The following is a 25,098-nucleotide window of genomic DNA, read 5'->3' on the forward strand; positions in this document are numbered from 1 at the left end:
AATTTCTTGGCATACACTTCTTCATATTAATTTCTCACCATCCTTTGTATTTCTGTGGTATCAGTTGTAATCTCTCCTCTTTCATTTCTGATTGTGTTTATTTGGGTTCTCTCTCTTTTTTTCTTTATGAGCTTGCTTAAAGGCTTTTCAATTCAGTTTATATGTTCAAAAAACCAGTTGCTGGATTGATTGATTCTTAGAATTGTGCTTTTAGTCTCTATGTCATCTAATTCTACTCTGATCCTGGTTATTTCTTTCCTTCTACTTACTCTGGGCTGTCTTTGTTGTTGTTCCTCAGGTTCTTGTAGTCATAGGGTTAGGTTGTTTGTTTGAAATGTTTCTATGTTCTTTAGGTAGGCCTTTATTGCTATGAACTTCCCTCTCAGGACTGCCTTCGCTGTGGCCCATAAGTTTTGGGTTGTTGTGAGATCATTTTCTTTTGTTTTTAGAAACTTTTTGATTTCTTCCCTAATTTCATTCTTGACCCATTCATTGTTTAATAGCATGGTATTCAATCTCCATGATTTTGAATATTTTGGGTCTTTTCTCTTGTGGTTGGTTTCCAGTTTCAGTTTCTTGTGATCAGTGAAAATGCTAGGGATGATTTCAATATTCTTAAATTTGTTGAGGCTTGTTTTGTGTTCTATCATGTAGTCTATCTTTTTTTATATATATTTTTTAAAATTATTTTTAGAGAGAGGGGAAGGGAAGGAAAAAGAGTGAAAGAGAAACATCAATGTGTGGTTGCCTCTCATGTGGCCCCCCCCTTGGGACCGGGCCCACAACCCAGGCATGTGCCCTGACTGGGAATCTAACCAGCGACCCTTATCTTCACAGGCCCGTGCTCAATCCACTGAGCTACCATCCGGGGCTCATGTGGTCTATCTTTGAAAATGTTCCATGTACATTTGAAAGGAATGTGTATTTAGCTTCTTTGGGATGAAGGGCTCTATATATATCAGTTAAGTCCATTTCATCAGGACATCGTTTAATTCCACAATATCTTTGTTGATATTTTGTTTGGAAGATCTATTTTTGACAGTGGGGTGTTAAAATCCCCTACTATAATTGTGTTGCTGTCAGTATTTTTCTTGAAGTCCTCTAAGGTTTTCTTTATATATTTGGGTGCTCTTATGTTGGGTGCATATATATTTACATTGTTTATGTGTTCTTGGTGGATTCTTCTCTTGAGTATTTTGAAATGACCTTTGGGTTTTTTTTTATGGCTCTTTTTTTGAATACTGTTTTGTCTGATATGAGTATTGCTACCCGGGCTTTTTTTTCCTGGCTCTTTGCTTGGAATATTTGTGTCCAGCCCCTCACTTTTAGTCTGTGATGGTCTTTTGTCCTGAGGTGGGTCTCTTGTCGGCAGCATATGTGTGGGTCATGCTTTCTTATCCATTTAGCTATTCTATGTCTTTTGATTCGAGCATTTAATCCATTTAAGTTTAAGGTTATTATTGATAGGTACTTATTCCTTGTCATTTTTATACCTGTGTTTCTCATTGTCCCTCTCTTTTCCTTCCTTTCCTTAAAGCAGACCTTTTAGTATTTCTTGCAGAGCTGGTTGGGTAGAGGTGTATTCTTTTAGACTTCTTTTGTCTTGGAAGCTCTTTATTTGGCCTTCTATCTTGATTGAGAGCCTTGCTGGTTAAAGTAACTTTGGTTGAAGGCCTCTGGTTGTCATTATTTGGAATATTTCTTTTTTTTTTTAAATAAATTTATTTATTTTTTTTTTGTGTTTATGCTGTTACAGTTGTTCTATATTCCCCCCTTCATTCCCCCACCCTGCCCCCCCAACCCCACCATTACCCCCTTTTAGCTTATGTCCATGTGTCTCAAGTCCTTTAGTTTCTATATTTCCCATACTATTCTTGCCCCCCCATCTATCTACTGTCTATGCTACTTGTTTTCTGTACCTTCTCTCCCCATCTCCTCCTCCCACTCCCCTGTTGCTAACCCTCCTTGAGATCTTCATTTCTATGTTTCCACTCCTGATCTAGCTGTCCTTTTAGTTTGCTTTCGTTTTAGGTGTGGTTGTTAATAACTGTGAGTTTGTTGTCCTTTCACTGTTCATGTTTCTTTAACTTCTTCTTCTTAGATAAGTCCCTTTAACATTTCATATAATAAGGGCTTGGTGATGATGAACTCCTTGAATTTGGTCTTATCTGAGAAGCACCTTATCTGTCCTTCCATTCTAAAGGAAAGTTTTGCTGGGTAGAGCAATCTTGGTTGTAGGTCTTTAGATTTCATGACTTGGAATATTTCTTTCCAGCCCCTTCTTGCCTGTAAGGGTCTCTTTTGAGAAATCTGCTGACAGCCTGATGGGGACTCCTTTGTAGGTGATTGTCCCCTTACCTCTTGCCTGCTTCCAGGATTCTCTCCTTCGTTTTAATTTTGGCTAATGTAATTATGATATGCTTTGGTGTGTTTCTTCTTGAGTCCAACTTTTTTGGTACTCTCTGGGCTTCTTGGATTTCCTGGAAGTCTATTTCCTTTGCCAGATTGGGGAAATTTTCTTTTATTATTTGTTCAAATAGTTTTTCCACTGGTGGTTGTGTCTTTCCCCTTTCTGGTACCCCTATAATTCGGATATTGGAGCGTTTATAGATGTCCTGGAGGTTCCTAAGCTTCTCCTCATTTTTCTGAATTCTTATATCTTCATTCCTTTCTGATTGAACATTTTTTTCTTCCTTCTGGTTCACTCCATTGAGTCCCAGTTTTTTTTTCATCTCTATGGGTTTCCTGTGGAATTCCATTCATTTCCCTTAATTTAGCCTTCATATGTTTCTCTAATTTGTGGCTATAGTCCACCAGATCTGTGAGGAAGCTGATGACCAGTGTTTTAAACTGTGCGTCTGAGAGATTTGCTATTTCTTCGTCACTTAGATTTATCTCCGGGGCTTTGAGGTCCCCCTGCCACATTTTTGGTCTGTTCTGGCCCTTTAAGTGAGAGAAGCGGCGCCTTGGAGTCCCAGGTCGCTGGGTTGTGACGCTGTATGTGGGGGCGTGGTCAGAGCGGGGAACTGGCGCCCGAGCCGGTCCGACCGCTCACTCCCTCACCCGCGCGCAACCGGGCAACCACAGTCAACTCGCTGCCACCCCCTCCCCACTGACTCCTCCGTAGTCGCTCACCCGGTGGGCCGCTCGGTCGCTCACTAGGTCCAATCCTGGGTTTGGAACCCGTGCGACTGGATTCGCGCGTCTGGATTCCGCGCCCGGGTCGATCGAGCTCTCCTTTGTAACTCCTCACCCGACGCCGGTTTCGCCCCTTACCGGTCGGGCCGAAGAATTTGTTGTTAGCGGACTTCCGAAAAGTTCAGTTTTCCGTGTTCTGGTTGTGTTTTCTGATGCTAATATTTAGTTGTCCCTAAACTTGGTTGTGTGAGGAGGCAAGGCACATCCACCTAAACCTCCATCTTGGCGGAAGTCCCGGAATATTTCTTGCCATTCTCTTCTTGATTGAAGTTTTTCCATTGAGAAGTCAGCAGCTAACCTCATTGGGGCTCCCTTGTATGTTACTTCCTTTTTGTCTCTTGCTGCCTTTAAGATTCTCTTTTTGTCTTGAAATTTTGCCATTTTCATGATGATGTGTCTTGAAGTGGGCATCTTTGGGTTCCTCTTGATTGGGACTCTGTGTGTTTCTTGGATTTGTATGACTTTTTCTCTCATTAAATTAGGGAAGTTTTCCATCATGACTTTCTCAAATAGATTTTCTATCCTTTGTTATTCTTCTTCCCCTTCTGGTATCTCTATTATTCAGATATTATTACGTTTCACATTGTCTTGCATTTCTCTTAATCCCTCTTCATTCTTTCGGAGTGTCTTTTTCTTTTCTTGCTCTTCCTGGGATTTTTCTTCTACTTTATCTTCCAACTTGCTGATCCAGTCTTGTGCTTCATCGATCCTTCTTTTGATTTCTTCCACTGTGTTCTTCAGCTCCAAAATTATATTCTTCATTTCCACTTGGCCCTTGCCGATAGTTTCTATTTCCTTTTTTATGTTGATATAGTTTTCAGTGAGTTCATTGTAGCTCCGCTGTAGTTTCTGGTAGCTCATTGTGAGCTCTTTGAACTTCCTGATAACCAGTGTTTTGAATTCAATATCTGACAGCTGACTTGCCTCTATTTATTTCATGTAGCATTCTTTCTGAGGCTTCCTCCTTTCCTTTTTTGGGGTGGTTGTTTCTTTGTCTTCCCATTGTTTGTGAGACTCTTCTTGTTAGCTTCAGCTTCTTAAATTGATTTGTTCTGGCTTCCTGGGTTTATGGTGTGAACTTCTGTTGTATAGTACATGTGAGATTCAGTGGTGTAGTCTCCTTGATCTCCCCAGCTGGCTGGGCTTGAGCTGTCCTTTATGTTGGCTCTGACTTTGTCTTTGGGTTTTTTTGTTTCTGTGTCTTTTTCTTTTTGTGGGTCCTTCCCACCAGCTGGTGAACTGATGGTTCCTCTGTCCACTACCTTTTTTAGTTTACTGTGCTGGTGAGGGTGGGTTGCATTGAAGCTACTTCTCCTGTGTTTACAGGGTTTTGAGGATTTTCTTTTTCTCTTGTTCAATTGTTTGCCCTGGGTAGTTTCTCCACTGTTTAGTTGTATTTCCAGATAGGTCTTGGGTTGAGGTTTGTGTGGTTTCTACTCCCTCCTTCACCTTCTGTTGTTATCTGTTGGTGGTTCCTTTTTTTGTTTGGTTTCCTCTTCCTTTGAGTATCCGGTGTTCACCGCTTCCACCTACTCCTTTTTTGTGTGTGTGTGATAGTTGGAGGGGACAGCCAACTGGTTTATGACAGCAGGAGAATATTCTATGATATTTACAGTAGCAGCAGCTAGAGAAGAGATAGGTGATCCACTGACTATGTACAGAGATAGCCATAATCTTCAACCCAACTAGCCACTTTTTAGAAAAGATGGAAAGAAGGTAAGGCTCTTGTTGGGGACGGAATGTTTGTGATTTGGATCTAGAAAGGAGTGAGGTTGAGGGAGGTCATATTCTGGGGTAAGGTGAGAATAAAGGATGGTAAATAGGTGTTACGTGAGAGCAAATAGAGTTAACCACTACAGTATTATAGTTCAGGCAACAATGAAGTGGGCTATGATCTGGGGGGGGGTATTGTGTAGTATTTACAATACTATGTAATAACTATTATTTACAATAATATTAGAGCAACAATCATATGACAGAATCTATGATATACCAAGATTGGGGAGTATTGGACCTTCAATAGTGTGCTAACTGTGCAAGGGGAAGTAAAGGACAGTAAATTAGTAATACACTATGATTGAAGGGATGGGGAAACCTGTCAAGTGATACAATATATCCAGCTAAGGTAAAGAAGACTGTACAGAAAGAGGAGGAATACAGAGATACTATTAACATAAAAGATGTAAGAATAATGAAAAAATACAAGTATGCAGTAACTTGTAGTTTTTCTGTTATAGCAAAGTGAATTTTGTCTGTCTGTCTCAACTTTTGGGATGCCCCTCTTAGAGTCCAACTGTGGTCTTTTCGCCATTCCAAGTCTTTTGTCTCACTTAGGGGGCTGGGGTGAAAAGAAAGAAGAAAAGGTAGCAGAAGGGAGGAAAAAGCGGTAGATTTGGAAAGAAAGGAAGAAGGAATAAAACAAGAAAGGAGAGAGGGTAAAAGTATTAAAAGATAAAACAATACTAAAGTTAAAAAAAGTAAAAGATTTTTTTTTAAAGCAAAAAAAAACTCCACAAAAAAACCTCTTGTTGGTTTCCAGCTGGTCAAACCATTTTTTCTGGTCACACTGGCTGCAGCAGTCTGAGTGAGCGGCGATTGGTGTGGCCTTTCTCCCTTCTTGGTGAACTCAGCTGGTCTCAGGAGTGCTTTCCCAAGATCCGGACCTGCACCTATCCCCAGCGCCCCACTGAGAGCAGACTCTCCCCAGGATTCTCTGTCGGAGCCTGGGGTATGGGCGCATGCTCCCGGCCAGGCTTCCCTGGTCCCACAGGCTTGGGCAGGAACCTTTCCCAGTGCTGTGGGGGATCTCAATGGCGACTCTAAATTCTCCCAAGCCTGCGACTACAGACTCCACATGTGATCAGTGCTCTCTGGTTTGCTTCCTGATGCCCACTCCTCTCTGACACTCCAAGTGAACAGATCTCTCCTGGAGTTTTTGAAACTGCGCCCAGCCAGGTAGGGAGGGAGCTGATGACTGGCTCTCTCCCGAGGACCTTGCTGCCAGCCCTTGGCTCCCAGAGACCGAGGCAGACCGCCCCAGCAGAGGGCCTGTGGCTTCTGCACTGTTCCCTCAGACTTTATTGACCTGCAGGCATCTTCTCTCCTCACCGTCTGGTCATTCAGAGTCTGCTCCAATTTCTGGAGTCCTACCTTCCTATATACTGGGTCCCTGTTGGCTGTCCACTGCGCTCCTCCACAGATCAGCCCAGTTTTTCTCTGGTGCATGGGGGGAAGCGAAATCCTTTGTCCTGCTCCACTGCCACCTTCCCATGTCCCTCAAGTTCTTTAAACATATTTAAAATAGCTGATTTAAAGTTTTTGCCTAGTTAGTCATCGTCTGGGCTTCCTCAGGGGTAATTTTTGTACTAGCTTTTTTCCTGGTATATGGGCCATAATTTAATGTTTCTTTGCATATCTTTTTTTAAAGTTGAAAACTGGACATTTAAAGTTATATAATGTGACCACTGGGCAAATCAAGATTCTCCCGTCTTAGGGTTTTTTGTTATTGCTGCTTGTTATAATTGTTATTTGTTTAGTGACCTTTCTGAACTAATTTTTAGTCAGTATTCTTGATTGTATGTGGTCACTGAAATCTCTGCTCGGTGGTCAGGTAATGGCTAGTTAGAGATTTTCTTGAATACCATGCTCAGAACCAGTAAGCCTCGTAGTCTTTGCCAAGTGGTTCTGTGCACACCTTTTACATTCAGTCAGGTAGTTACAACTGTGCCTTAACCTTCACTTTCTCCCTGTGCAGAGCCCCCAAATTAGCTGGGGATGAGAGAGCTTAGGGCCTTCTCAGGTATTATATATATATATATATATATATATATATATATATATATATATATATTCAGCTTACTGTGGGTGGCCTTCTAGATTCCCAGACATAATGTAGGAACTTTTAAAAGCCTGTATAGATATCTCATTCCCTAGCTTTTCCTTTTAGGTTTTTGGTTAGTGTATTGTTTTTAAAAAATTTTTTATTTATTTATCTTTAGAGGGGAAGGGAAGGAGAGAAACATCAATGTATGGTTGCCTCTCCCGTGTCCCCTACTGGGAACTGTCCTGCAGTGCAGGCATGTGCCCTGACTGGGAATCAAACCATGATCCTCCGGTTCGCAGGCCCACGCTCAATCCACTGAGCCACACCAGCCAGGGCTTGGTTAGTGTATTATTTATCCCAACTATTATTTACTGTTTCAGGCAGCCACAAAGTGCCTATAATTGTTTTCAACAAATATCCCCAATGGAAAAACCTTTTTACACTAAGCAATCTATAAGTCAGGTGAAATATAGACTGTCTGCAGGTAGATCTTCTATTGAACCACAGAACAGATCTAATAATGAAAATTCTTTTGGAATGAGGCTTTGAAAAAGCTCTCCAGGGGTGTCCAACCTTTTGGCATCTTTGGGCCACACTGGAAGAAGAAGAGTTGTCTTGGACCACACATTAGAATATATTATGACACATAATCACAAAAAATTTCATAATGTTTTAAGTAAATTTATGATTTTGTGTTGGGCCTCATTCATAGCCATCCTGGGCTGCTTGCAGCCCATGGCCCACAAGTTGGACACCCACCACTTCGGTTCCTTCCTGTTTTTAGGGTGGCTGAAGAGGGAAAGAGCAGAGGATGGGACTAAGGCAAGTTGAAACATTTTGGACATTATAGTGTTGCTGTTCTTCCTGGGACTCAGCATTTTCCCTCAAATAAATCTGTGTTGCTTCAAGTCTTTGATTTCCAGAATTTTGAAAAAGTTTATTCTGAAAATTTTCTGTTGCTTTTTTTAATTGGAAAAATATTTAGTTTATCTTAAGACTCCTATTTTCTAAATAACAAACCAAGTCACAAAAAAACCCAACTTTGCTATATAAAAATTGAAAAGTCACTCTGTCAAGAACAGCAAATTAATAAAGAAACAGCTGGTGAGATGAGAAAATATCTGTGGCAAATATTACAACTAGGGATTCATATCCTGAACATATAAAGGGTTCCTAGAGACATAGAAGGAAAATCTTAAGTTCCCAAAAGCTTGAAGAAAACAACCATAGATATTTTTGTTCATATTTCTTTCAAACAGATAATGAAAAAATAATGAGATGTTTCTCTTCACTGGTAAAGAAATATAAATTGAAATATTATTTTGACTAAATACTTAGAAAACATAGAATAAATTAAGTGACAAAAAGGCTTTGGTAGAATAAGAGAATTCATATATAGTGTATTTGGTACAGGTTTTCTAGATCAGTTTGGTCATACATATTGAAAATGTCCAAAAAGTTCACAGCTTTTTAGTCAGTTATTTCCATTACAGAAAATTATACTACAAAAATTATCATGTGAACAAATTTTCAGTCCAGTGTTATTTATGATAAATAATCCTAATTCCAATGATAAGAAAATGTTTATATAATCTAGTCAACCACTGTGTAGTCTCCCAACCAGCAAGGCCAGCATCACCAAACACATTATTAGAAATGCCTGTTCCTGGTTCTACCTGACACCAGTTTACTCAGGAACTCTGGGTAAGCCCAGCAGTCATGGAGTCTTTAAGATAAGTTTGATGCATACAAAAAGCTTGAGAATTGCTGATGTAATGAAGTATTTTACAGATATTCAAAGTGTTTTCAAAAAACATTTAACATAAAAAATTCTTAAAATGTGACTTCCACCAAGATGGAGGCATAGGTGGAGATGCCTTTCTTTCTCACACAACCAAGTTTAGAGACAACTAAATATTAGCAACAGAAAACACAGCCAGAACACAGAAAATTGAACTTTTTGGAAGTCTGTTAACAACAGATTCTTCAGCCTGACCAGTAAGAGGGGTGAAACCAGCAGCTGGCGAAGCAGGGTAGCACAGGAAAACTCCGTCAGACTGACTCAGGCGCCTGGAATCCAGGCGCAGGGTTGGACCTAGTGAGCGACTGAGCGAGCGACCGAGGATAAACAGCGAGGGAGCAGGGCTGTGGGTTGACTGTAGCCGCGCATTCATGTGCAGATAGACAAGCGGGATAGACAAGCGAGCGAGTGGGCGATTGGACCAGGAGCGAGCAGCAGCGGAGGGCGCTGCCATTTCCCGGCTCTGACCCCGCCTCCACATACAGCGTCATAACCCAGTAACTCAGAGTGGCCCGGCCCTGGTGAACCACCTAAGGCTCTGCTCCTCACCCAGCAGCGCGAAACAGCAAAGGGGGCCGCCATTTCTCCACTCTGACCACGTCCCCACATACAGCATCACAACCCAGCGACCTGGGAGACAAACGCTCTGCTCCTCATACTTAACAGGTGCGAACAGGCCAAAAATGGCTCAAGAAGATCTCAAAGCCCCAGAGCCTATAAATCTAAGTGATGAAGAAATAGCAAAACTCTCAGACGCACAGTTTAAAACACTGGTGATCACGATCCTCACAGAATTGGTTGATTATAGCCACAAATTAGACAAACATATGAAGGCAAAACTAATTGAAATGAATGGAATTGCACAGGAAACCAAAAGCAATGAAAAGGAAACGGGGACTCAAATCAATGGAGTGGACCAGAAGAAAGCAAATAATGGCCAAACAGAAAAGAGTGAAGAAGCAAGAATTCAAAAAAAATGAGAGTCTTAGGAACCTCCAGGACATCTTTAAACGCTCCAACATCCGAATTATAGGGGTACCAGAAGGGGGAAAGGCACAGCCACCAGTGGAAAACTTATTTGAACAAATAATAAAGGAGAATTTCCCCAATCTGGCAAAGGAAATAGACTTCCAGGAAATCCAGGAAGCTCAGAGAGTCCCAAAGAAGTTGGACCCAAGAAGGAACACACCAAGGCACATCATCATTACATTAGCCAAGATTAAAATGAAGGAGAGAATCCTAGAAGCAGCAAGAGCTAAGGGGACAGTCACCTACAAAGGAGTCCCCATCAGACTGTCAGCAGATTTCTCAAAAGAGACCTTCCAGGCAAGAAGGGGCTGGAAAGAGGTATTCCAAGTCATGAAATCCAAAGACCTACAGCCAAGATTGCTCTATCCAGAAAAACTTTCATTTAGAATGGAAGGACGGATAAGGTGCTTCTCAGATAAGACCAAATTCAAGGAGTTCATCATCACCAAGCCCTTATTATATGAAATGTTAAAGGGACTTATCTAAGAAAAAGAAATTAAAGAAACATGAACAGTGAAAGGACAACAAACTCACAGTTATTAACAACCACACCTAAAACGAAAGCAAACTAAAAGGACAGCTAGATCAGGAGTGGAAACATAGAAATGAAGATCTCAAGGAGGGTTAGCAACAAGGGAGTGGGAGGAGGAGAAGGGGGAGGAGGTATAGAAAATAAGTAGCATAGACAGTACGTGGAAAATAGATGGGGGTGCAAAGTAGTATGGGAAATACAGAATCTAAAGAACTTGAGACACATGGTCATAAACTAAAGGGGGGGTAATGGTGGGGATTGGGGGGGTAGGGTGGAGGGGAATTAAGGGGGGAATAGAACAATTGTAACGGCATAATCAATAAAAAATAAATTAAAAAAATAAAAATTAAGAAAACAACAACAAAAATTCTTAAAATGTTATTTTAAGTGAATAAAGCAAGAATAAAAATTGTTCCTATGTAATGCGATTATGGGAATTATTTATAACATGATTTCCATTTTGTAAATACATATGAGTATTTACTTCTAAAACAAAATCTTCATGTATATGTACTCACATATGTACCCACACATATATATACTAGCAGAAGAAATTGCTATTCTCAATATATCAGAGGAGAGGACTTTGAATTATTTCCTTTTTGCCACTTTTTGTATTTTCCAAATTCTCTTCTATGATGATATATTATTTTCTATTAGTAGTAAAAGGTCTTGACCACAAACACCTTCACATGTATATGTAATTCTCAAAGCTCCAAGTTTCCTATAATTTGAAATGTGTACTACCCTTTCATGATAACATTGATTTATTGCAAAGAACGACCCCCTTCTTCAATAGCAAATGGTGTTTTATCATCCAACAAAACAGTAGGATGTGATACCTGGATTGACCTAGCCACAGGCAGGATGTGGCTACTAGAGCAGAGCTCTAAGTCTTTGAGCAAGGAGCCACATCCTCCTCCCACTAGTTCTTTTTTAGCTGATGGCAACTCCCAGGATTCTAACATTAACCAACGTTCACATCTTTGTATTGCTATTTTACACCTCTCCTTTATCAGCAATTTTGTTGATAATTTTAGTACAGAGAAAGGGTATAGAAATAATGAAACATTAGAAATTGGAAATTTCAAATAACCTAGTTCATTTAGCCAAAAAGCTCTACTGGGGGTGGGGGGAGAGGTGGTCACGGACCAAGAAAAAAGTGATAAACAACAATTTTCTGTTGGTTTTTTGAAGGAGAGAATTTTCATGGGTCCTTATATCACTGGTTTGCTGGTTCCAGTTCACATATTTTAATGCTCTGTTCTGTATTTGTATTTTTCTCAAATGTGTGCATATTAAATTTAAAAGTTTGTAAATTGGGGTTGTAGGAGACCATATGGAGTAGTCACCAAATGAAGGGCTGTGGATTGACCAGAATAATGCCAGCCTCTGTTAGACAGAAGGGCCTGAGGACTTACAGTTATCAGCCCCACTGGGGGTCAAGAACTCTGTCCTACCATCCCTGTTGCTTTGTGTCTCCAGGTTAAGGCTACAAGGAGCTCAGCTGTGCTCGCATGGATGGGACAAAAACCCGACAGCGGAGGCCAGAGGTGGTAGGGCTGCCATACACCCTCAACCCAAGAAGACTCGCTGCAGCCTCAGAAGATGGACCTCGAAGTATCCCTGAGAGCCAGAAAGTGACCACTAAACCACTGAGGACTGAGCTCAGTAGGGAGACTGCCTTAGCCATTGGCTTTCAGGTGACAGTGCCCTTCATGTTTTCAGGCCTGGGACTGTCTGGGGCTGGCATACTTTTGAACTATTTCCAGGTAAGAGGGAACTAAATGTGGATGATGGTGGTGGGGGCACTGTCCAATCTCACCCTAAAGCACAGGTGGCACGCACAAGGCCTGCAGGCTGAATTCGGCCCTCCACCTTATTTTATCTGGCCCAGTACCTTGTTTCTACCTGGCAGCAGCACGGAGCTCCTTGCCCCTTGTTAAGGAGTACTTACAGTTTCCTAAAGTTTATACAGTCCTAAAATTACATTTGGCCCTGTGAAGGCAGCTGCAAGGCTGATGTGGCCCCCAGTGAAAATGAGTTTGACACCCCTGCCTTAAAGAATGGCAGCTACATGTTGGCTGCCAGCTTGAGGAACATGGGCCAGGGCATCCTCTTCTCAGATACAGCTGTTTTATAAGTTGGTAAAGGTTCTTCTAATTACTGGTGACAGAGACTAAATATAACCTAGATTAAACTTTGAAAGACAATTTATTAGCTAATACAATGGAAATATCTAAGAGTTTGAATGTAACATATGGCATAATCCAAGTGCTTAAATGATATCAGGATGCTGGCTCTTTCTCTCTCAGCTCTGGGTAGGGTGGCCCTTTGCAATCTATCCTTTGCATGTGTACTTTTTAAAAAAAGAGATAGATGTCTTTGTCAATATCCATATCAATTGCCAAAAGTGTGATGTCAAATGTCCACTCCTATTCCAGTCACTGTTCTCTGAGGGATGGCATTCTTTGTTTGGCCAGTCTGACTTATGTTGTGTTCACTCTCTGAGGTGAGGCAGGCGTCCCTTGGTTTACACCTTACCAGAACCCCATAGAGTGAGGAACTGGGTGTTACCCATCAGATACAAAAGTTATCCACGGGAGGAAGGAAGATGGCGTCGGAGTAAGAGGGAGCGGATTCTAGCTCCCGCACTCGTGGGTGAAAATCCTGGCAGATCTGTAGAAAAGCAGCACACTAATCCATCAGTTATCCAGCATTTGTGAAATTAAAAGAACAGAGACTGTGTTGGACGCTGAAACACCAGAAAGCAGCAGGTCAGTGGGGTTTTGGGGACGAGAGTAAAGACAAAGCGGCGGGGGCTGGCGCCCCAGGCCAGGTGGCCCGGGTGCTGCCTCTATGGCCGGGATCCAGAGCCATCGGTCTGAGACCAACACCAGAGAGGTCTACCACAGGAGCTTGGGCACCCAGCGGCCCCAGTGGCCACCAGCACGGGCCAGCAGCTCCCCCGCTTCCCGTATAAGCAAAACTGGACAACACCGGGCAGAGACCTGTCAGCTTGCCAGCTTGCATTTTTGGGAAGGGGTACACAGACACAGGGCCCGGTTCAACTGCAGACTCTGTGATCGCAAGCCTGGAAGAATCCAGAGACGCACTGGCATCACGGGTCTGGTTGGGGACTGAGCGGGAATGAGAGACAGGCTGTCTGGAGAGTTTTGTTTCATTTTGTTTTTTTATTGAAAGTGGACTGAGGTGTTCTCCTGCCAGGGCAGCTTGGCTTGCTTCCTATCTGGCCTTGCAGCGAGCCAGGGGGAAAGTGGAGGCAGTTGGGGACTGGCCATGGGAATGGGAGGTGCCCTGCCGGTTACTCCAGGTCCCAGAAGGCCTGGTGGAAGCGGAGGCCTCTGAGCCACCACCGGGGGACTGGGAAGCCCACAGCCGGTTACGCAGGTCCCAGAAGGACCAGCGCACGCGGGCGTAGAGAGTTCGGGCCGGCGCCACCAAACAAAGAAGCTCCCTGCCGGTTTCTTGCTGGCAGGCACGCGCTGGGTACGGAGACTTCGGGGCCGGGGCCTAAGATCCAGGGAAGCGCATTGCCGTATTCTTGCGCACACTGGCGCAGAGATCTTTGGACCCGTGCTACTGGACCGGGAAGCGCCAGACAGTTTCTCGCCGATGCCACTAGGATCGGGAAGTGCTTTGGGGCCGGCGCCAGAGGACCTGGAAGCGCAGGTGGCGCAGTCCCGGACTGCTCCGGGAGTGTGCCCAGCAAGTGTGCAGGTGCCCACACCCCAATCTGGTAGCCTGGCTGGTGCGCGCACTTGCGCCAGCATCCCAGCACACAGATCCTGCTACAACTAGAAAAACCAGTCTGGACAGTTTGAAACCAACAAGGGAAGGGTTTCTCTGCTGTTGTTATTGTTTGTTTGTTTTTTGCTGTTTGCTTGTTTGTTTTGGTTTTTTTTTAAATTTTGGTTTTTCTTTCCTTTTTTTAGTAACTTTTTTGTGCATTAGTTTAGTAACCTTATATATTTTTAAATTTTATCACTGCTTTATCTTTCTGTACTTTGTTCCTCTTTTTTTCCATTTTAGTCCTTCTCCCTTTCCTCTTAAACTAATTGCTTTCGTATCCCCTCTCCTGCCTTTTCATTTGATTATATGTTGCTTCGTTTCCTTTTACCCGCAAGAGACACAAACAACTAGGAACTGTGAAAGGACCAGAATGGGACCCAAAGAGGGGGCATGTCAACAGTAGAGACAGAGAAACAAACTTCACCTTCCTATAGCAGAGAAGCCACGAGGAGATGTATATTTTTTTCATTATTTTCACCTCTTTTATATTCTAGTAATATCTCTGTATTCCTCCTCTTTCTGTAGAGGCTTCTTAGTCTCTAGTAGATATATTGTATTATTAGACAGGCTCCCCCTGTCCTTTCCTCCACAGTGCTTTGCTGACCCTCTAAACTACACACCACTTGTTTTCCTTTAGCACACTACCTAAAGCACTATACCCCCTACTCAGACAGATCACATAGAGATTGTTATATGAGTGCTGCTCTAATATTAGTGTAAATAATAGCTGATCTATACAACAGTAAATACTTCACAACACATCTCCCGGATCTTAGCCCATTGTACAGGTCCCTGAATTCTATCACTGTAGTGGTTAATTTGATTTGCTCACACACCACACCTATTTACCGATCCTTACACTCACCTTACCTCAAAATCTGACCATCTAAAACCTCACTGCTTTCTAGTTACAACTAACAAGCTTTCCCTCCCCAACAAGAGGCTTATCTTTTGTCCATCCTCTCCTAAAAGTGTCAAGTTGGGCTGAAGAATACCATTAATACAATATACACTCTAAAGATTGCCTATCTCCTCTCTACCAGCTGTGACTGTAAATATCATAAAAAACTCTTATGCTGTCATAAACCAGTTTGCCTCCTCCTACAACTGATTACACATACACAATAAAAGGAGGAGGTGGAAACGGAGAAAGAACATCAAGATACCTTAAGGAGTCTGCACCACTGAAATTCACAGGCAGTATACCACAGAGGTTCACAGCATAAAACCAGGGAGTCAGAACAGATCAATTTTAGAAGTTGAGGCCAACAAGAACAGTCTCACAAACAATGGGAAGACAAAGAAACAATCCCCAAATAAAAGAAAAAGCAGAGGCTTCAGAAAGAATGTTAGATGAAATAGAAGCTATCAACTAACAGATGGTGAATTCAAAGGACTGATAGTCACGAAGTTCAAAGAGCTCACAATAAGCTACCAAAAACTACAGGGGAGCTACAGTGATTTCACCACAAACTATATCAACATGAAAAAGGAAATAGAAACTATCTCCAAGGGACAAGAGGAAATGAAGAATACAATTTCTGAATTGAAGAACACAGTAGATAGTTTCAAAAGTAGGATAGAAGAGGCGGAGGATAGGATTAGCAAGCTGGAGGACAAAGTAGAAAGCATCTCACAGAAGGAGCAGCAAAATGAAAAGAAACTTAGAAAGAATGAAGAGGGATTAACAGAAATACAAGACAATGTAAAACGTAATAATATCCGAATAATAGGGATACCAGAAGGAGAAGAAGAACAAGGAATAGAAAACATTTGAAAGAGTAATGAGAGAAAATTTTCCTAATTTGATGACAGAAAAAGTCACACAAATCCAGGAATCACAGAGAGTCCCAATCAAGAGGAACCCAAGGAGACCCACTTCAAGACACATCATCATCAAAATGGCAAAATTCCAAGACAAAGAGAGAATCTTAAAGGCAGCAAGGGAGAAAAAAGAAATAACATACAAGGGAGCCCCAATAAGGTTAGCACTAACTTCTCAATGGAAACACTCCAAGCAAGAAGAGAATGGCAAGAAATATTCCAAGTAATGGGAACCAGAGGCCTACAACCAAGGCTACTTTACCCAGCAAGGCTATCAATCAAGATAGAAGCCAAATAAAGAGCTTCCAAGACAAAAGAAGTCTAAGAGAATATGTCTCCACTAAACCAGTCCCACAAGAAATACTAAAAGGACTACTTTAAGGAAAGGAAGGAAAAGTGAGAGACAGAGAAGAACACAGGTACAAAAATGTCAATGAATAAGTACCTAGCAATAATAACCTTAAACGTAAATGGATTAAATGGTCCAATCAAACGACACAGAATAGCTTAATGAATAAGAAAGCATGACCCTCACATATGCTGCCTACAAGAGACCCACCTCAGGAGAAAGGACCATCACAGACTAAAAGTGAAAGGCTGGAAACAAATTTACCAAGCAAACGGACAAGAAAAAAAAGCTGGGGTAGCAATTCTCATATCAGACAAAATAGACTTCAAAAAGAGGACCATAAAGAGAGACCCAGAAGGTCACTTCATAATACTCAAGGGAAGAATCCACCAAAAAGACATTAACATCGTAAATATATATGCACCCAACATAGGAGCACCAAAATATATCAAGAAAATCTTAGAGGACTTCAAGAAAGATATAGACAGCAACACAATTATAGTGGGGGATTTTAACACCCCACTATCAAAAATGGACAGATCTTCCAAACAAAATATTAACAAAGATATTGTGGCATTAAGCAACACCCTAGATGAAATGGACTTAACTGATATATATATAGAGCCCTTCATCCCAAAGAAGCTAAATACACATTCTTTTCAAATGCACATGGAGCATTTTCAAAAATTGACCACATGATAAGACACAAAACGAGCCTCAACAAATTCAAGAAAATTAAAATCATACCAAGCATTTTCTCTGACCATAAGGGACTGAAATTGGAAACCAACCCCAAAGGAAAAAACCCAAAGCACCCAAAATCATGGAGACTGAATGGTATGCTATTAAACAATGAATGGATCAAGAAGGAAATTAGGGAAGAAATCAAAAAGTTTCTGGAAACAAATGAAAACGAACTCACAACAACCCAAAACTTATGGGCCACAGCCAAGGCAGTCCTGAGAGGGAAGTTTATAGCAATACAGGCCTACCTAGAGAAGATAGAAACATTCAAACAAACAACCTAACCCTACGCCTACAAGAACTCGAGGAACAACAACAAAGACAACCCAGAGCAAGCAGAAGGAAGGAAATAACCAAAATTAGAGCAGAACTAAATGACATAGAAAATAAAAGCACAATTCTAAAGATCAATGAATCCAGGAGTTGGTTTTTTGAAAAGATAAACAAAATAGACAAGCCTTTAAGTAGGCTCATCAAGAAAAGAAGAGAGAGGACTCAAATAAACACAATCAGAAATGAAAGAGGAGAGATTACAACAGATACCGCAGAAATAGAAGGGATCGTTAGAAATTACTATGAAGAACTGTATGCCAAGAAATTTGAAAATCTAGGGGAAATGGACACATTTCTAGAAAAATGTAATCTTCCAAAACTTGATGAAAAAGAAACAGAAAATCTGAACACACCAATAACAGCAAAAGAAATTGAAGCAGTAATCAAAAAACTCCCATCACACAAAAGCCCTGGACCAGATGGATTCACAGGAGAATTCTACAAAGCATTTAAGGAAGAGCTAACCCCTATTCTCCACAGACTATTCCAAATAATCCAGAAGGATGGAAAACTCCCAGATTCTTTTTATGAAGCCATCATCATCCTAAGTCCAAAACCAGAGAGAGACACAAGAAAGAAAGAAAACTTCAGGCCAATATCGCTCATGAACATAGGTGCTAAAATCCTCAACAAAATATTGGCAAATCTCATCCAACAATATATCAAAAAGATCATACACCATGACCAAGAGGGATTCATCCCAGGGATGCAAGGATGGTTCAGCATTCACAAATCAGTAAATGTAACACATCACATAAACAAAAGCAAAGACAAAAACCACATGATCATATCAATAGATGCAGAAAAAGCTTTTGATAAGGTACAACACCGACTTCCGCCAAGATGGAGGCATAGGTGGATGGGCTGTGCCTTCTCACACAACCAAGTTTAGAGACAACTAAATATTAGCAACAGAAAACACAGCCAGAACACGGAAAATTGAACTTTTCGCAAGTCCGTTAACAACAAATTCTTCAACCTGACCGGTAAGGGGCGAAACCAGCGGCTGGTGAGGCATTGCACAGAAGGTCTCGGTCAGACGGACTCAGGCTCAGAATCCAGACACGCGGAATCCAGGCACAGGGTTGGACCTAGTGAGCAACCGAGCAAGCCACCAGGCGAGCGACCGTGGGGGAGACAGCCGGGAAGCGGTGCTGCGTGTTGACTGTGGTCGCCCATTTGTGTGCGAGCGGACAGGCGAGGGAGTGGGCGGTTGGACCTGGGCTCGGCGGGTCCCCTCGGCGAGCGGCTGTGGAGGGCGCCGCCATTTCCCAGCTCTGACCACGCCCCCACATACAGCGTCACAACCCAGCGACCTGGGATTCCAAGGCACCTCTTCTCACACTTAAAGGGCCAGAACAGACCAAAAATGTAGAAAGATCTCAAAGCCCCAGAGCCCATAGATCTAAGCAATGAAGAAATAGCAAAACTCTCAGATTCACAGTTTAAAACACTGGTCATCAGGATCCGCACAGAACTGGTTGATTATAGCCACAAATTAGACAAATATATGAAGGCGAAACTAATGGACATGGATGGAATTGCACAGGACACCAATAGCAATGAAAAAGAAACTAGGACTCAAATCAATGGAGTGGACCAGAAGAAAGCAAATAATGGCCAAACAGGAAAGAGTCAAGAAGCAAGAATTCAAAGAAATGAGGAGAGTCTTAGAAACCTCCAGGACATCTTTAAACGCTCCAACATCCGAATTATAGGGGTACCAGAAGGGGGAAAGGCACAGCCACCAGTGGAAAACTTATTTGAACAAATAATAAAGAGAATTTCCCCAATCTGGCAAAGGAAATAGACTTCCAGGAAATCCAGGAAGCTCAGAGAGTCCCAAAGAAGTTGGACCCAAGAAGGAACACACCAAGGCACATCATCATTACATTAGCCAAGATTAAAATGAAGGAGAGAATCCTAGAAGCAGCAAGAGCTAAGGGGACAGTCACCTACAAAGGAGTCCCCATCAGACTGTCAGCAGATTTCTCAAAAGAGACCTTCCAGGCAAGAAGGGGCTGGAAAGAGGTATTCCAAGTCATGAAATCCAAAGACCTACAGCCAAGATTGCTCTATCCAGCAAAACTTTCATTTAGAATGGAAGGACAGATAAGGTGCTTCTCAGATAAGATCAAATTCAAGGAGTTCATCATCACCAAGCCCTTATTATATGAAATGTTAAAGGGACTTATCTAAGAAAAAAGTTAAAGAAACATGAACAGTGAAAGGACAACAAACTCACAGTTATTAACAACCACACCTAAAACGAAAGCAAACTAAAAGGACAGCTAGATCAGGAGTGGAAACACAGAAATGAAGATCTCAAGGAGGGTTAGCAACAGGGGAGTGGGAGGAGGAGATGGGGGGAGGAGGTACAGAAAATAAGTAGCATAGACAGTAGATAGAAAATAGATGGGGGGCAAGAATAGTATGTGGAATATAGAATCTAAAGGACTTGAGACACATGGTCATAAACTAAAGGGGGGGTAATGATGGGGATGGGGGAGTAGGGTGGAGGGGAATGGAGGGGGGAATAGAACAACTAACAGCATAATTAATAAAAAATTTTTTTAAAGAAATGGTACAACACCCATTTATGATAAAAACACTCAGCAAAGTGGGAATAGAGGGAGCATTCCTCAATATAATAAAGGCCATATATGAGAGACCTGCAGCCAGCATCATACTCAATGGGCAAAAGTTAAAAGCTTTTCCACTAAGATCAGGAACAAGACAAGGATGTCCACTTTCAGCACTTCTATTCAATATAGTTTTGGAAGTTTTAGCCACAGCGATTAGGCAACGAAAGGAAATAAAAGGCATTCAAATAGGAAAGGAGGAAACAAAACTGTCACTGTTTGCAGATAACATGATAATGTACATGGAAAATCCTATAGACTCTACTAAAAAACCGCTAGAACTAATTAATGAATTTGGCAAAACAGCAGGATACAAAGTAAATATCCAGAAATCAAAGGCATTTTTGTATACTAACAATGAATCAGCAGAAGCAAAAATCAAGAAAAAAATCCCATTAGATTTAGCAAAAAGAAAAATAAAATATCTGGGAATAAGCCTAACCAAAGAGGTAAAAGACCTGTATGCAGAAAACTACACAGCACTGAATAAAGAAATCAGGGAAGACACAAACAAATGGAAACATATACCGTGTTCATGGATTGGAAGAATTAATATCATCAAAATGTCCATACTACCCAAAGCAATATACAGATTCAATGCAATACCTATTAAAGTACCAATGGCATATTTCACAGACATAGAACAAACACTTCAAAAATTTATATGGAACCATAAACCAGTTTAAATAGCAGCTGCTCTTTTGAAAAAGAAGAACAAAGTAGGAGGCATCACAATACCTGATATCAAACTGTATTATAAGGCTACTGTAATCAAAACAGCCTGGTACTTGCATAAAAACAGGCACATAGACCAATGGAACAGAACAGAGAGTCCAGAAATCAACCCAACTCTCTACAGTCCATTAATATTTGACAAAGGGTGCAATAACATAAAATAAAGATAGCCTCTTCAACAAATGGTGTTGGGAGAAATGCACAGCTACATTAAAAAAAATGAAACTTGAGCACCAACTTACACCATACACCAAAACAAATTCAAAGTGAATAAAAGACTTAAATATAAGCCATGACACTATTAAAGTTGTAGAGGAAAACATCGGCAAGAAAATCTCAGATATTTCACACAGCAACATTTTTACTGATATGTCCCCTAGGGCAAGGAATATAAAGGAAAGAATAAACAAATGGGATCTCATCAAAATAAAAAGCTTCTGCCTGGCTAAGGAAAACAGTATTAAATTAGGAAGACAACCAACTGTATGGGAAAATATATTTGCCAATGATACCTCAGACAAAGGTTTAATCTCCAAAATATACAAAGAACTTACACGGCTCCACTCTAAGAAGACATCTAACCCAATTAAAAAATGGGAAAAGGACTTGAACAGACACTTCTCCAAGGAGGACATACAGAATGTTCAGAGACACATGAAGAAATGCTCAATATCATTAGCTATCAGAGAGATGCAAATTAAAACCACAATGAGATACCACTTTACACCAGTCAGGATGGCTATCATAAATAAAGCAACAAACAACAAATGTTGGAGAGGGTGTGGGGAAAAGGGGTCCTTAGTTCACTGTTGGTGGGATTGTAGACTGGTACAGCCATTATGGAAAACAGTATGGAATTTTCTCAGAAAAATAAAAATCGACCTGCCTTTTGACCCAGCAATTCCACTGCTTAGGATTATATCCCAGAATCTGGCTTCCCACTTAAAGGCCAGAACAGACAAAATGTCGAGGGAAGACCTCAAAGCCCCAGAGATAAATCTAAGTGAATGAAGAAATAGCAAAATCTCTCAGACGTACAGTTTAAAACACTGGTCATCGCTTCCTCACAGATCTGGTGGACTATAGCCACAAATTAGAGAAACATATGAAGGCTAAATTAAGGGAAAATGAATGAATTTCACAGAAAACACAGAGAAAAAAAAACTGGGACTCAAATCAATGAAGTGGACCAGAAGGAAGAAGAAAAAAATCATCAAACAGAAAGGAATGAACAAATAAGAATTCAGAAAAATGAGGAGAAGCTTAGGAACCTCCAGGACATCTATAAACGCTCCAATATCCGAATTATAGGGGTACCAGAAGGGGGAAAGACACAACCACCAGTGGAAAAACTATTTGAACAAATAATAAAAGAAAATTTCCCCAATCTGGCAAAGGAAATAGACTTCCAAGAAATCCAAGAAGCCCAGAGAGTACCAAAAAAGTTGGACTCAAGAAGAAACACACCAAGGCATATCATAATTACATTAGCCAAAATTAAAATGAAGGAGAGAATCCTGGAAGCAGCAAGAGGTAAGGGGACAATCACCTACAAAGGAGTCCCCATCAGGCTGTCAGCAGATTTCTCAAAAGAGACCTTACAGGCAAGAAGGGGCTGGAAAGAAATATTCCAAGTCATGAAATCTAAAGACCTACAACCAAGATTGCTCTACCCAGCAAAACTTTCATTTAGAATGGAAGGACAGATAAGGTGCTTCTCAGATAAGACCAAATTCAAGGAGTTCATCATCACCAAGCCCTTATTATATGAAATGTTAAAGGGACTTATCTAAGAAAAAGAAGTTAAAGAAACATGAACAGTGAAAGGCAACAAACTCACAGTTATTAACAACCACACCTAAAACGAAAGCAAACTAAAAGGACAGCTAGATCAGGAGTGGAAACATAGAAATGAAGATCTCAAGGAGGGTTAGCCAAGAATCCTAAAACATCAATTTCAAAGAACCTATGCACCACAATGTTCATAGCAGCACAATTTACAATAGCCAAAAGTTGGAAGCAACCTAGGTGCCCATCAGTAAATGAATGGATCAAAAAATTGTGGTACATATACACAGTGGAATTGTATGCAGCAGAGAGAAAGAAGGAGCTACTACCCTTTGCAACAACATGGATGGAACTGGAAAGCATTATGCTGAGTGTAATAGGCCGGGTGTTGTAAGACAAATACTATATGATCTCACCTTTAACAGGAAGCTAAACAACAAAACAAACAAGCAAGCAGAATAAAACCAAAGACACTGAAATAGAGAACAAGGGGACAATGACCAGAGGGGAGAGGGAAGGAAATTTAAGGGGGAAGGGGGGAAGGATTTGGGGGAACAAATGTGAGGGATGCAGGGACGAGGACTGGGGGAGTAGGGGGGAGGTGGGGAGTGCGGGACGGGGTGGGCTGGAATGGGAGAAATAGACAAAAAACTGTACTTAAAATATAACTAAATAAAAAAAATGAGAAAAAAAAGTTATCCACGTACCGTATGTTTCCTGTTCTCCCTCCATCAAAGCCCCATTCCTTTCTTCGGCATGATCTTCAGAAGTCTTCCCCAGAAAATCATATTACCCAAGAATACTTTAAGTCATTACTGGCTACATCTTTGCTGTCAACAAAGATGGTCTTGAGTGGGACAAGCTGGGAGAAGCAGGGCTGACATGTCCAACAGTCTCCGTGTCTGCCTCACTCACAAAAACTCTCTGCACCACAGGGGTCTCTGTGTCCTGCTCCTCACTGATTTGGAACCAGTCAAGGTTTGAATCCTAGTCTGCCACTTAGTTTTAAGGCTGGTGGTTTAATTTTTTTAAAGGAACACTTAAAAATTAGGACATTGCATGTAAAAATCTGAATTCCTATTTTATCTTGAAAACCTGGCAACTCTTGAAACATTGTACCCATATTCCCTCATAGTCACAATCAGTGGTTGCTGCCTATTCCAGGTGTCTCGACTGGGGTTCTTGGTGACCCTCCCAATATCCTAGCTTTCCAGTTCCTCGAAACATCACAGCACCAGTGACTGTGAACTACACTCCCAGGTTCTACCTGGACCTCATCAGGCCCCGGGATGGCTGTCTCTTGGAATTCCTGTCCCAGTCTGACTCATTCCTGTTCTCTGTGTTTGGTCTGTCTGTGACCACAGACCCTCATCCGTGTTCTTCCTGCCAATGGCCTGATGCCCCCTAACCCCACAGTCTTCTTTAGTCCATGGTCCATCAGCACTGCTATAACCTTGAGTACATCCACACCTGACTTTCATGTCCCAGTTCTATATCCCAAAGATTTCCTCCCATGGATTTCCTACTCTACAGCTACCTCCCACCACCCTCACCACCAGCCTCCAGCCTCCTTACCTCCCTCCTTACTCTGGCCTTATTCTCTGCAGTCCATTCTTTATACCAGTGATTTTCAAGAAACCTATTTTATCGAGTGTTTCTACCAGTATAACATAATGAGTGTTATACTGGAGTGTTTCTACCAGTATAACATAATGCGTGTTATACTGGTAGAAACACTGGTTAACACAGACACATTGATGTACATACCCACATATATATCACAAATATGTGTATATTTATATATACATTGATATTATATGCATATTCATATATATAAATCCCCTATACATATATACATTGGTTTAGAAATCAAACATACAGACACAAGCACATACACACGTAGGTTTATGAATTACATATGAGGAGGCAGTGTAATAGTATACTGTATTACTTAAGAGCCAAAACTCTGGTGCTCAACTAACTGGGTTTCAGTTTGACCTTACTTACTTAAACCAGTTGCTCTCTATTTCCCAGTTTTCTCTCCTGTAAATTAGAACTTATCTATAAGGTTGTTAAGAGGGCTATAAAATGCTTGTAACAGTGCCTCCCATTAGAAAGCACCAAGTGAAGGTTAACTGTTGTTATTCTTGTTTTCATTAATAATCTGTTACATCTAGTGCTGTGCATATTCTCAAAAACTTACACAGAAGAAGAATAATTAGGTATAAATATTAATCCCAGCATTTCTTCCATGTGCCATTGGATTGTCTGCATCCTACATGGGATCACTGCCTGAGTGCTCTGTCGGGAATCTCCACGATGCAGATCTTTCTGAATTGTAAAATCTCTTTTGATTTCTCTATTGCCAATGGGATAAAACCCAGACTTCTAAAATGGACACCTGAGAGTCTTGGGCTCACATCAGCTGTATCAGTTAGGATAGTTTTAGCCTCAAGCACCAGAAGACACAACCAATATTGGGTTGAA

At 41.3% G+C, this 25,098-nt stretch overlaps 1 protein-coding gene across 4 annotated transcripts in view; it reads left to right on the forward strand.

Annotated features, from left to right (window-relative positions):
- Positions 1-25,098, forward strand: part of SLC41A3 (solute carrier family 41 member 3) — a 104,233-nt gene that overhangs the window by 15,621 nt on the left and 63,514 nt on the right. For 3 of the 4 annotated variants that reach the window (XM_037153063.2, XM_037153071.2, XM_037153045.2), the window contains exon 2: positions 11,869-12,155. In XM_037153063.2, coding sequence (XP_037008958.2) covers positions 11,901-12,155 — 255 coding nt within the window. In that variant the 5' untranslated portion in view covers positions 11,869-11,900. The remainder of the gene's footprint in view (positions 1-11,868; positions 12,156-25,098) is intronic. The other variant, XM_037153054.2, reaches the window with a different exon arrangement.

The sequence above is a fragment of the Artibeus jamaicensis genome, unplaced genomic scaffold, assembly GCF_021234435.1.
Source record: "Artibeus jamaicensis isolate MK-2021 breed Jamaican fruit bat unplaced genomic scaffold, CSHL_Jam_final contig_3192, whole genome shotgun sequence".
NCBI lineage: Eukaryota > Metazoa > Chordata > Mammalia > Chiroptera > Phyllostomidae > Artibeus > Artibeus jamaicensis.